This window comes from Mus pahari, chromosome 7, assembly GCF_900095145.1.
Source record: "Mus pahari chromosome 7, PAHARI_EIJ_v1.1, whole genome shotgun sequence".
Lineage (NCBI taxonomy): Eukaryota > Metazoa > Chordata > Mammalia > Rodentia > Muridae > Mus > Mus pahari.
The window spans coordinates 30,434,747-30,448,367 of record NC_034596.1 but is presented as its reverse complement, the minus strand read 5'-3'; the positions used below and the strand labels follow the sequence as shown (position 1 = coordinate 30,448,367).

Genomic DNA, 13,621 nt, shown 5'->3' with positions numbered 1-13,621 from the left:
GAGAGAGAGAGAGAGAGAGAGAGAGAGAGAGAGAGAGAGAGAGAGAGAGAGAGAGAGAGAAGACAAACAAAACCTAGGAGGAGAGGGCCAGGAGACAGACCTATCAGAGATATTTTTAAGGAGTAAGACAGGTTGACACACAGACAAAACTGCCTCCATAAGTCATTATTCAGAGAGAAGGAAGGTGACAAAAATGGACAAGGTTAAGCCATTTGAATGGGAACTAATTTCTTTTCTCACATGTACCTATTAAAGGTACTTTTCTAAAGGAAGGCTTATTTTGTGTAGTTTCACATCTTCGTTTGGGGAATGAAAATAGCTGCTTGCTTGGTCAATTACAGACCTGGCTTTTGAAAACCAGCTCTGGTTGTAAGTATGCTACAGGTGGGAGCACCTGGCAGCCATGGCCTGAGCAGGAGGTCCAGGGCATGCTCTCAGACACACAGAACTCAGTGCTGACAGGAGTAATTATCTGTATGTCCAAGGACGACCTGGCAGGCTGCAATGGAGACTCCCATGAATGACCACTGAGATTAGTAAAGCTAACAGCTTTGAAAGGGTTAAGAAATGGATTCACCTTTGACAGGAATCACCTGCTTCTGACTCTTCTGAGGAAACTGGGTGCTTAGGTGTGTTTTCTCTGCTTCTGATCACTGAGGGGGCAGGAGGAAGACTCAGGTAGCTGGGAGTAATTTTAAGGCTAGCCATGGGGGTAAAACAGTACTGCACTTAGTGAAGAACCCAAATAATCGGGCTGTATCTTCAGGCATCCTGCTGGCTCTCACTGAACCTGAACACACCCTGGAACAGAGTGGCTCACTATACGGGCTAGGATTCTTCTTCTTCTCAGGAGAGCACTCGGCTCCCTCCGTTCCTGCTGTTTACAACATCAGCTCACTGCATACATCATTTTGAGCAAAATAAACCAATGATTATTATTGGCTTTAGGGGGATAAGAAAATAGAAATAATACAAAGTGTTGCTTTATTGTGACATAAGATATTTTGCCTTAATCTTGAACAATCAAAGGTGATTTTTTATTTTGTAAAAAATAAAAAATAGCTTTTTTTCCTTGAGCTCCTGTAAACATGGTGAACGTGCCTAAGACCCGCCGGACATTCTGCAAGAAACTTGGGAAGCACCTATCTCACAAGGTGACACAGTACAAGAAGGGCAAGGATTCTTTGTATGCCCAGGGGAAGTGGCGTTATGGCAGGAAATAGAGTGGCTATGGTGGGCAGACCAAGCCTATTTTCCGCAAAAAGGCTAAAACTACAAAGAAGATTGTGCTGAGACTGGAGAGCATTTAGCCCAACTACAGATCTAAGAGGATGCTGACTATTAAGAGATGCAAGCATTTTGAACTGGGAATTGGCAAGAAGAGAAAGGGCCTAGTGATCCAGTTCTAAGCCGATTTTGCTATGAAGACAATTAAATCTTAACCTTTCATCCCCTTTGATTGCAGTTGGTTTTTTGGGAGGGAATAAATTTTCAGAAATTAAAAAAAGAAAAAAGAAAAGAAAAACAAAAACAGTATTTGGTACAATATTTTAAAACACTTTTGTGTAGTGAATTAGTTTCAGGTGGGTTTTCTTTTCTCTTTTGCTACATGATTAGTTAAGATACTGATGTTTACTTAATAGATAACAGTGAGGCTCAAACATTAGTTGGAGCAATGCATCAATTTACCTGTGCAAAATCAGCAGCAAGTCGCAGTTTCCCACCTTCCCCAAGAGGTCTTATGAGACTGGCATTGCGGATAAAAAGTTCAATGGCTCTTTGGGCAATAGCTTCAGTGTTGTCAAAAACAAAATCCAAGCATTCAAAGTGTTTAAAGTAGTCATTCATAACTCTGGCAATGAAACCTTGTAGCTCTTTCATGTACAGGGAACAAGGAACATCAGGCTTTCCTGAGCTGGTTGATGCCCTATAAAAGGAAAAAAAAATTTTTTTTCAGCACTGATACACAAAGCTACAACCTTAAATATATTTTGCCCCTAGTTACTATTTCAATCCTGTGCAATTTATTTTTCCTATTAGTGATATAAAAGCACCAATTTTTGTTTTGTTTTGCTAAGTATTAAAGAAAATAAAACAATGTTTAAACTGTATTCTTAAATTTGTGTTTAGATCCTGTGAAGATTACTTAAGGATTTTAGCATGCTTTTACTTAAAAGATTATAAAGAATAAAACACAGCTATCTATCTGAGATGAATCACACACTGGCCTTTCAAGGTCTGACGCAGCTTCCAGCTCTCCGTCCACTCCTATGTTTTGTCTGGTAAGTGAATGTGTCAATAATAGATTCTGAGATGACATTTTACACTTTTCAAGGGCAGAAAATGCTTGGTGGCAGTCTCTGCTCTTGCAGTTGATCACATCAGTCCAATGGCAGCACTGTGACAGAGGGACTGGTTGTGTAACAATATGCAGTATGCAATTTTTCCCCTCCAGATGAGGTTCGGAAAAGGCTTTAATTTGGAACAGTAGACGATACCAGCTGTGCTTCATGATATACTATTTATAACTTATAAATGTTTACAATGCCCTTTAAAGAATATATTCAAAGAATATGAAATATTTATAGGGAGGAGGGGTTATACCAAAATTAGAAATCACCTGATCCTGGCTAATAGATGAGATCATTGACTACATAATGCTGAGTTTTTTCCAAAAAGCAAGGGAGATGTTTCCAAGTTCTGAGATTGATGCAGAGGAAATGGAAATGGTCTAGAAATGAACATCAGCCATGACTGAAATTCTCTGAGACAGAGAGCATCGTGAACTTGATGACCTTCACAGTAAAGCAATGGCAGTTACAATCAGAGGTCTTCCACTTCCGGAAGAAAACAGGACTAGGGGAAGCAGGAGTTCATTCTACTGCAAAAGATTTTAACCAGAGTATGAAAGGCTGTCCTAATGACAGGGAGCTCCCCACCATGGCCATGGCACAGCATGCTCAGGCTCAGTCTTGGCAGGGTGCTATGTGCTGCCCGAGCAGAGGAGCCTTGGTTCCTGATGGCAAGCACCACATGGGACTTGTCTTCACCAGATTCAGGTCACTAAATGGCCTATTTTCATTCAGTTGCATACTAGGAGAGAGTGCTAAGTGCAAAAATAAAATATTTTCATATCCATTTGTTTATTTACTGAAGAAACAGTAAACATAGTGACATTGTATTCAGTGTAGAAAGATAGAAAAAGTATCCAATGAACACATCAATCACAGTAAATTTGTATTTATTCCTTTTATCTAGCTATAACTTTATACCAATTTAACCAACATCAATGCATTACCCTGACTGCCAAGCCCTAGGAAAGACTGTCTGTTGTTATCATTTTAGGGTCTGCACGTAAATGAGAACATGCTTGGTTTCAGTGTCTGTCTTATTTTTACATGGTATGTCTTCCAGGGCCATCTGTGCTATGGCCATTAGTAGGGATTCCTTTTGGACAGGTGACTACTGTTTCATTTTGTACCCACACCGCATTTGCTTAGCTTGTTTATCTCCGCACAGACACATAGGGTGGTCCCTACTGTTTTGTCAGTTTATACAATGCTGCAGAGAACATTATCTATGTATGGAACACTGATGTTATGCCACACAAGACATACTTAGAAATGACACTGTAACATAGAGCACTTGTACTTTTACCTCCTTTGTTGGTTTTGGAGGCAGTGTATTATGTAGGGCAGCTGGCTTGCCTTTTGCCTCCCAAATGCTGGGAGTAAAGGCATGTACCACCAAACCCAGCCTGTATTTTTCGCTTTTTGAGGCACCTCCATATAGTTGTCCACAATACCTATGGTAAATCACATCCTCATCAACAATGCCAGTATTTACAGTTGCCCATCTTTTTAATAGCTAACCTAACCATAAAAAGTGTGGCCTTAATCTACATTTTTTGCAGTAATGTAAGCCATTTATGTGTATGTGTGTGTGTGTACATGTGTTTTGTTATTTCTTGAAACAGAGACTGAGGCTAGCCTTGAATTTGATATGTGGTCAAGAGCTCCCGGACTTCCTGCCTTCATGGCTAGTTTATTCTGTGCTGGGGAATGAACCAAAGGTACACACTAGGCAAGGACCAACTGAGATACTGTCACTCATTTGCAAATTCTTTTTTTTTTAAAATCTATTTATGCCCTTCCTTCACTTTTAAATTAAGTTATTCAGAAGTCTTCCATCCACTGAGATTCTGTTCTCAATCGCTCTCTCTCTCTCTCTCCCTCCCTCTCTGGTTTGTTTGTTTTTACAGATTTGGGATCAGTGCCTTACCTGTGTGTGTTTTCCCTGAACACTTTTTCTCCCCATCCACACCCTATCCCCTCTCAGTGGCTTCCTCTGAGGTGCAGAGGCTTTTGAGTCAGTGCAATCCCTTTCATCTGCTCTTTATTTTGCAGTCTGAGCTTTTAGGATTAAAGAGGAGACCTGTGCAGACAAGTGTCAGGAGGAGACCTGTGCAGACAAGTGTCAGGGCTTCCCTGCACGTCCCCCCAGTACATGCATGGTTGTATACACTGTGCAGTACTAACGTATCTGATGAGGCGTAAGGTCTTGCGTCCCCAGCAGTGCACTGAAGAGACCGTCCTTTCCCACTGTGTTCTTGGCACCTTTATTAAAAATCATTTTATAAAACTGGGCTCATTTCTGGGCTCTCTATTCTATTCCACGGGACAATGTTTCTTTTAATTTTTAATGCCAGTAACTTACCATGATTCTACAGCTTTTAAACTATTTTAAAGTTTCTCTTGTTTAGTCTTGTGTATATATGCATGTTTGTATGAGTGCAGGTAAGAGCCAGTGTACATGGAGATCCTGGGACAACTGTGGGTGTTAGTCCTCACCTTCCATCTCTGTTTGAGACAAGGTCTCTGTGGGAGGCTGAATGGCAGGCCGCCTTGTTTGTGAACTTCAGGGATGCTCCTCTCTACCTCCAATCCTGCTGCTGGGATGGCAGGCACTCGGTGTCCACGGTGTCACAGGGATTCTGGGGATTACAGCTCATGCTTGAGCAGCAGATGCTTTACCAGCGGAGCCAGCTCCCTAGCCCTCAATTACTTTGAGGTATAGATTAAAATCAGGAAGTGTGATGTCTTTGGCTTTGTTCTTTATCCTTAGGTTGCCATGGCTACCCAGGGCTTTGAATTTTAGGATTTGTTTCTTTTTATTTCTATGAGAAAACACTTTGGAATTCTAATAGTGGTTAGAAATAATCTATAGATTCTCTGGTAGTACAGACATTGTTACCTATTTTAAGACTTTTTGAATTTGATTTATGATTTATTTTTTCAGTGTGTGTGCAGGTGCTTATGTTGCACATACACAGAGGAAAACCTGTGTCATTCTTCAGATGCCTACAGTGCATGCATGTCCACGAAGGTCTGAGTGTGTGTGCAGGTACACGTTCACACGTGAGGAAGCCAGAGGCCAACCTCAGCTGGTTTTTGAGACAATCTCCTCACTGGCCCGGAGCTTGCCAGGTATGGTAAACAGCTTGGCCAGTGAGTCCCAGTGATCAGTCACCCTCTACCATCTTGTTGCTGGTATTTCAAGCACTCATCATCACACCCATTTTTGTTTTATTCATTTTTTGTTGTTGTTGTTGTTTAAATGTAGGTTCTGGGACTTGAATCCATGTCCTTGTCTTTACAAGGCAAGTTCACTGACTGAGCTGTATCAAAAGCTCAGCTTGCTAGTATTTTGAGAATTTTCTATCTGTGTCTATCAAAGACACTGACCTGTACTTTCTTTCCTTGTAGTACCACCATCCATGAACATGACTCTCCCCAATGAGCTTCTTCAAGCTTTCATTTGGTCTGTGGTTTCAGACTGCCAATCTTTTAATTTTAGTCTGTGGTTAAATTAATAGATAAGTAATTTTTAATTAATAGATAAGTAATATTTAAGCTATGCTAATGGGTTGCTTGTTAATTTATTGTATAGCTAGTCCCTTGTCGGCTTATAGAAATGCCACAGGCTCCGCCTGTTGGTTCTGCATCCTGATTTTACTGCACTTATTAGCGTTAACCGTGTTTTATCTTCGGGGGTTTCTACCCCTCAGCAGGCACTACATCTTTTCCTAAGGAATGCCTTCTGTCCCTTTTGCTTAAATGTTCTGGCAAGGGACGTCAGCACTGGACACAGGTCACAAGAGTGGCTTCTGGCTGCTCATCACTGACTAATCATGACCTTGACACATGTGACCTTTCTTGTGGTGAGATTTTTTACAGCTAATTTCTTAAAAGATGGCAAATGCTGCAAATACCTCTGCATTTGATGAAATGAGTATACGGCTTGTGTGCACTGTTCTACTGTAACTCATCTACTGATTACATCTGTTACGATGCCCTCGCATCCCAGAGACAAGTCTCACTTGGTCACAGTACCTGAGCCTTCTTAAATCCTTAGGGTCCTGTTGTATTTGTTCTGCTAGGACTCTGCTGAGGAGTCCTACCAGTGCTCAGCAGGACACTAATCTGTGGGTTTTTATTCTTGTCCTGTCCTCATCTGGCCTTGGAATAAAGGTAATGCTAGCTTTATGAGAAGAGGACATATTGTTAGTCTGTTTTTTGCAGTTTGAGAAGAAGCCGTAACAGTTCCTTTTAAAGTGGTTAAGCTTCATCCACAGAGCCATTAGTTCCTGCACACTTCCTTGATGGGAATGTGATTCAGTTTTGTCATTCATTCTGTTCTGCTCAGATTTCCTGTTTGTTCCTGAGTCTGTGTCCTGTGTCTAGAAACCCATATACAATTCCACAACTCGTGCAATCGCCCAAATTCCTACAGCAGTGCACATGGGCTCCTTCCGTGCCTTTACCAGCTCTATCTCTGGACTGGTTATGTTTGTTTTGTTGTTACTTATTACTATACTGTGACTGAACCTGGGTGGACACTAAGCAAATGCTTTAGCACTACCTCACAAGCACTTTTCCTATTCCTACCTTTTATTAGACACAGATCTTACTAAATTGCCAAGGCTAGCCTAGAGCTTGCTCTGTAACCCAGGCCAGTCTTAAGAGTAGTGATTTTTCTGCCATTTATCTGTGGACATTCTATTATTTCTCCTATTAAAATCTTATACCACCATGTTCAGGCAGTGGTGGCACAAATCTTTAATCCCAGCACTCAGAAGACAAAGCAGGTGGATCTCTTGTAGGCCAGGCCAGGTCTACAAAGCAAGTTCTAGGACAGCCAGGACTACATAGAGAAACCTTGTCTCAAAACAACGACAACAATAAACAACAACAACAAAGTATAATTAACAAATAATACTGTTAATTTTGTTGTTTTTCTTCAGGTTATTTATATGGTCTAAACGGAACTTTCCATGGAAAACATCCCATCTCTATGAATGTGCATATTATATATGTCTGTTGAGTCTATTTGTTTTAAAGTATAGCTCAAATTTCTGTACGTATGATCTGTCATTGAAAGGATTATTATTTTGTTACAATCAAATTCTTTAAATATCTGTTTATATTTAGGTGTTCTGATATCAGATGCACATTTATTTTAAATATCCAGTTAATGAGGAGACTCCTTTATCATTTTATAATGATCTTCTGGGTAGTATTTTACAAGTTCTGACTTAAAACCTATTTTCGTTAACTATGGTTGTGGTTTCCATCGCATGGAATAGCAGCATTTCCTGTCTCCTTGTTTTCAGTTCTGTATGATCCTAAAGCTGAGCTGAGTCTTCTGTGAAGGCCAAACCCACTTGGCCTCTCGGATTTTTTTTATACATTTTCCAAAGCATCACAAAATCTATTACTCTGGAGGAGTATACATCTATTGCTCGGAGGAAGACTGATTACCATTCATAACAGTTGCAAAATTACAGTTATGAAGTAGAAATGAAAATAATTTTATGGTTGCAGGTCAGCACAACATGAGGAACTGTATTAAATGGTCCCAGCATTAGGAAAGTTGAGACCCACCACCTAAGGAAAGGCAGTGCTTACGAATATGGTGACATGAAGGTATGTCACATAAAGTGATCTGTTAAGATGCAATGATTTCACTGAGCTGTAGAAAATAGCTTATTGGAACAAGTTCCAGAAGCCTGTGTTAGTGTAAGTGAAATTATACTTCAGATGAAAGTTAAGATACAGGCTATCAAATCTCCTTGTGGATTAGAAGTCTGATTTAAATGTACTAAAATACAAACATTCTTAGCTATTAAAGATCAATTTCCCCAGTTACCCTCAAGTCTTGAATAGTATGTTCTCAACAGGTAATCTGGAGTCTTCATAACAATAGTGCTATGCAGAAGCTGAAGGTGAAATTAAAGTTAAGCTTCCCCTCAACTGAGAATTGGTGGATGTGTATTTTCGTGTAACCAGATTTGTGTGCCCTGACTTTCCTTAGAGCGGTGGCTCTCAACCTCCTAATGCTGGGACCCCTTCCTCATGCTGTGGTGACTCCCAACCAGGAAATTATTTTCATTGCTACTTCTTAACTATAATTTGGCTATTGTTATGAATTGTAGTGTAAATATCTGCGTTTTCTGATGGTCAGGTAACGCCTGTGAATGGGTTCCCAAAGGGATCAAAACCCACAGGGTGGGAATGGTATCGCAGAGGGACGCAGCCACTTCTGCAGAGATCCCGGGCTCTTCTCTCACTGCCTCCTTCCCCACCCAGACTCTCATCAGACAGGACTCTCCTTACATTAACTACAATGAGAAACTGAGGAAGGACACATTCTACAGGGCTAAGAGAGAGCTTGCTCTCGAAGCCAGACAAGAGTTAGATGAGTCGTCAAGAGGAATGTTATGTCTGTGTCAGGAGATCACCCAGTAAGGAAGAGATCACCTGTGAGAAGAAAGGACATCAGGAGACAAGATGGTACAAACCAGCCAATCCTGAAGCACAGAGCTAAGTCTACAAACCTGCTGCATCTCAGTGCACAAAGAGGGAGATGATGGGAAGCAGAACAAAGATACTGTGGTAATAACATTCACAGTGCAAGAGCAGGAGGCGAGGAGCCAATGCCATCGCAAGAAGAAAGCCTGGCAGACAAGGAGCTTGAGGAGTAGGAGAGGTACGGAGTGAAAAATCAAGGCAGTGAGGACTAGTAACAGCTCTGAGGAAATGCTTTACCCAGAAAAATCTTCCTGATGCATGGTGATGATTATGGCCTCGATTGCATCTGCCACTGACGTCAGCAAGGGCTGTATGGCATTCCCCATAAGATCGTGAATTGTCTAACAAAGAGAAAATGGGAAAGAGAAGCAAAATTAGAGAAACAGACACAAAGAAATCTGAGGAAATGAAGTGAGAAACATTTTGACTAACAGTTTTCATATTCTATCACAGTCAGACTATACATAGTTTAACTAAGAGAAGTGTGTTTCTCGCCCTAGCCACTGGCAGCAATGACTTAGAAAGCTTAAAATACTACGAATACAGCACTGAAAACTTTCAGCTCCTCCAATCATCTCACGCTGTCAAAACGTTTAATGGGTAAATGAGTCCATGAGAACGTAAGCCACGTCAAGGAGCAGACACAGTCCATTCACAAATCGAAGAGCAAACCAGTATATTTTTTGTTGTTTCTCAAAAATGTAAAACAAGTAATTCCTTAAAAACTGAAACCTTATGTGATGGTTTGTATATGCTTGGCCCAGAGAGTAGCACTATTAGGAGGTGTGACCTTGTTGGAGTAGGTGTGTCACTGTGGGTGTGGGTCTTAATCCCCTTGTCCTAGCTGCCTGGAAGTCAGTCTTCAGTTGGCTGCCTTTGGAACAAGAGGTGAAACTCTCAGCTCCTCCAGCCATGCTTCTGCCTTGATGATAATGGACTGACCCTCTGAAGCTGTAGGCCAGCCCCAAATGTCATCCTTACAAGCCTTGCCTTGGCCATGGTGTCTGTTCACAGCAGTAAAATCCTAACTATGACACCTTCTCATATTTTTGTTGTTGTTGTTGTTCACCAGAGTGAACAGAGAAAAACCACTGGTAACTCCTACAGGGTGGAACAGTAGGGAAATCACAAGGTAGGTTTCTGGGGAGAATTCCACAGCAGTGAGTCTCATTAATCTACGCAGAAATCTCTAGCTAGGCTCACCAACTCTCTTGGTTTCTCTCATGTCTCAAAAGCTGGTGACTACTAAATCTAATCAAACTGCTCCCAGGGAGCAGCTGGCAGGGTTTAGAGACCAAGAAGAGAGGAGGAATGTGTTTCCAGCATTTAGCAGCAGACAATGATTCTTCGAAACACCCTACTGGTTAGATCATACACCAGAGATCTACAAGCCAGAGCAGCCATGCTGCTTGGGTGGAAAAATGTTTGGAACCACTGGTTCCAAATGTTTGGAAGATATCAGGGCTTAGTTAAAGGGTTTTGGTTTTGATGTGCAGATACTGACCAGAATCCTATAAACACTCCAAATCAAAAATTGGAGGCACACTACACATGCTTCATGGTGACTAAGATCACATGACAGATGGTCATGGCTCAAAATAGTTGAAGCCAATAAGAAAAGAATATGGGGGATAGCTATTCATTAAGTCTCTACATGACATTTTTAGGCCTTCATCTGTCAAGACAATAAGCACACACACAAGTGTATATACAGACAAGTATGTATGACCTGCTCTGCAGTCTAGTGATACAAATGAAACATGATAGTAAATTAAATATTCAAAAGAATGTGGTGGGATCGCAGAGAGATTTCATCGCATGCTGAAAAGATATGAACAATAAAAAGGAATGGTGTCTGAACTGAATCTCTGACAAATAGGAAAGAACTAGAGAGAAGGATGAGGCTGGGAACACATGTCAAAGCTACAGGAGCCCGAGAATGCTGGTCTGCCTGGGGAACCATAGGGCACAGAACAGAGACTGTAGTGCCTGACTAGAAGAGAGAAGCAGCTGGGCTGTGCTCAAGGTGGGCGGCTATAAGCAAGGAGTTTATCAGGGAGGGGTGGAGAGACTAGTGATAAAGTACTGTTAAGGTTTCAATTTAGAAAACAATCATATTGGATAGTAGCCTAAGGGATTCGACTGGGGGCAGGAAAACAATTATGAGACTGCAGGAGATACCAAAGCCAAAAGAACTAATTAGACACGGCGAGGATGGAAATGAAGAGTCAGTAGGGCTTTGTAGTTGGATTTGCGAAGCTGAAGAGATTTAAGAGTCCACATGTTTGTTTGGTATTTTAATATTTAGTAACACTAATGACTAAGCAGCACAAGTTGATTCGGGGATATAAAGAAAAAAGGCAAGCTCAGTCAGGCAGAAGAACTAGAAATGCCTATTTGGAAATGCATTTGAGCTAACCCTAACCCCTCCTACTCAGGGGTTTTCATTAGATTTAGTAGTCACCAGCTTTTTTTTTTTTTTTTCCGAGACAGGGTTTCTCTGTAGAGCCCTGGCTTTCCTGGAACTCACTCTGTAGACCAGGCTGGCCTCCAACTCAGAAATCTGCCTGTCTCTGCCTCCTGGGTGCTGGGATTAAAGGTGTGAGCCACCACGCCCGGCAGTCACTAGCTTTTGAGACAGGAGAGAAACCAAGAGAGTTGGTGAGCCTAGCTAGAGATTACCGCACAGATAAATGACAAATGCCACTTAAAGAACACAAATAATAGGTGGCCTTGGAGGATTAGGAGGAGGAGAGACATTAATTTAGTATTCAGTATTTAGTATACTTGATATGGTAGGTAATTTTACTTAGAAATAAGTTATTTCTCCAAAGAATTTTTATTCTCTCTAATTTATATCATTCATGAAATAAGTTATACATAGAGAACCTCAGGCAAGTTGAGAAGGCTGTCCAAAGCTATGGGTAAATAAGGCCAACAGCTGAGACCCTTCGTATGTCTGCCCCTACTATGGCTGACACCGTGCACTGGGAAGAGAAACTCAAGGGACCTTAGAGAACGGGAGAAAAAAGTAAAGGCCATCTTTAAAAGGCTGAGTTTTTTACTTACGATATGAAGAAGCATCTAACTAAAAACAAGAACACCTACTCGAGAGCTTAGGAGACCCAAACTCAGGCAGTGTCTGAGAGCTGTAGAACTCTAGGGTAAAGAGGTAGAAAGATACAGACACCACTAACACACATAGAAAAAGCACACAAAGGCAGACAAGCACATGTAGGGTCAGACAGATACATAGACACATAGAGACAGCATTCACACACAGGAACACACACACACAATGGCAGACACAGACACAGGGACGAACAGATTCACAGGACAGTCTTCAGGCAGGCACACATGCAGACTCATGTAAAAGACAGACTGAAGATAAAGGACACAGGGAGCATGAAGCAGAAAATTCAAATATGAACTCCCTCTTGGTTAAATGACTCCAAGAAGTAGTAATTTGATGGCTTTCTTTAGTGTAAGAAATTATTACTATATAAAGTCTGCACAGTCCTCATATTTATTGTATTTATGTATTTATATATTTCACACATACATATATATAATTTAAACCTACATTCTGCATAAGATAATGCTGGATATTGTCTTTCTTGCACTTCCATTCTTTTCTCTTCCTCCTCCCCTCATCCCTTTAGACCCCTCACTTTATATGACCAATTTTATTAGTACTGGTTGTCACTTCCCTTCCTGATGACCATTTTGATGGGAATAGGATGGAATTTAATGTACGTTTAATTTGCATTTTCCTGATGGCTAAGGATGTTGAATATTTTCATATATTCATCAGTGATTTTCAAACTTTTAATTCTTTGCTAATTTCATGCATGTATATATTGAATTTTAGTCATTTTCACACACACACACACACACATACACACACACACACACACACACACCATTTCTTACTCACTCTTTGTAGGGGACATTTGACTATATTTGAGTTCTTTTGAGAACTGTCTATCCAGGATGAGTTTGGTAGTGTCTTTCAATTCTACTGCGTGGACTGTTTGAGGGGCACTGACAGATCTTTACAGGTCTGCAGAAATTCAGCAGTGAGCCTGTTGGTGTTAGAGCTTCTTTGTTGGTAGACTATTACTGCTTCAATCTTTTTGATTGTTACAGGCCTGTTTAAGTTGCTTCTATTCTATTCACTTAATTTCAGTAAGTTGCATGCATCTATAAATTATTCATTTGTTTCTATATGTTGCTCTACTTTGGATCATAGAGCTTTCCCTAAAGGCACTCTGCACTCCATTGATGCTCTACAGTATCTATGTCTCACATCTCATGTATGGGCTTTCGTCTGCTCTCAGTTCAGCTAGGAATCTGTCAGCACTGTTTACTTAAAACAAAACCAAAAACAACTCTTCCTTCTAATAATTATTTCTACAGTTCATTTAGCCTCCAGTTTATTAACTTCTGCTCTGTTCTTTTTCATTCCTTACAGTCTACTGCTCTCAGGTTGTCTATTCTTGTTTTTATAAGACCTTCAGGTGCATCACTACATTACTTGCTGACCTTCAGGTGCATCACTATGTTACTTACTGAGCTGCTTTCCATCAGCACTCACAGGTATGAATGCTTCTCTTAAAACTGCCTTTGCCATATCTGAAAAGTTCTTTTTTTAAAAAAAATTTTTATTTATTTATTTATTTTAATTCATTATTATTTTCTTTATTTACATTTCAAATGCTATCCCGAAAGTTCCCTATACCCCCCCCCCC

General features: G+C 40.7%; 1 protein-coding gene and 1 pseudogene across 1 annotated transcript in view; one reads left to right on the top strand and one right to left on the bottom strand.

The window, feature by feature from the left end:
• Cog5 (component of oligomeric golgi complex 5) overlaps window positions 1-13,621 on the bottom strand; it is a 287,917-nt gene that overhangs the window by 42,294 nt on the left and 232,002 nt on the right. Inside the window, exons 17-18 of the mRNA XM_021202362.2 lie at window positions 9,108-9,211; window positions 1,690-1,927 (exon numbers count right to left, since the gene is read on the bottom strand). Of these exons, the coding sequence (XP_021058021.1) occupies window positions 1,690-1,927; window positions 9,108-9,211 (342 nt within the window). The remainder of the gene's footprint in view (window positions 1-1,689; window positions 1,928-9,107; window positions 9,212-13,621) is intronic.
• LOC110324688 lies at window positions 1,089-1,409 on the top strand (annotated as a pseudogene).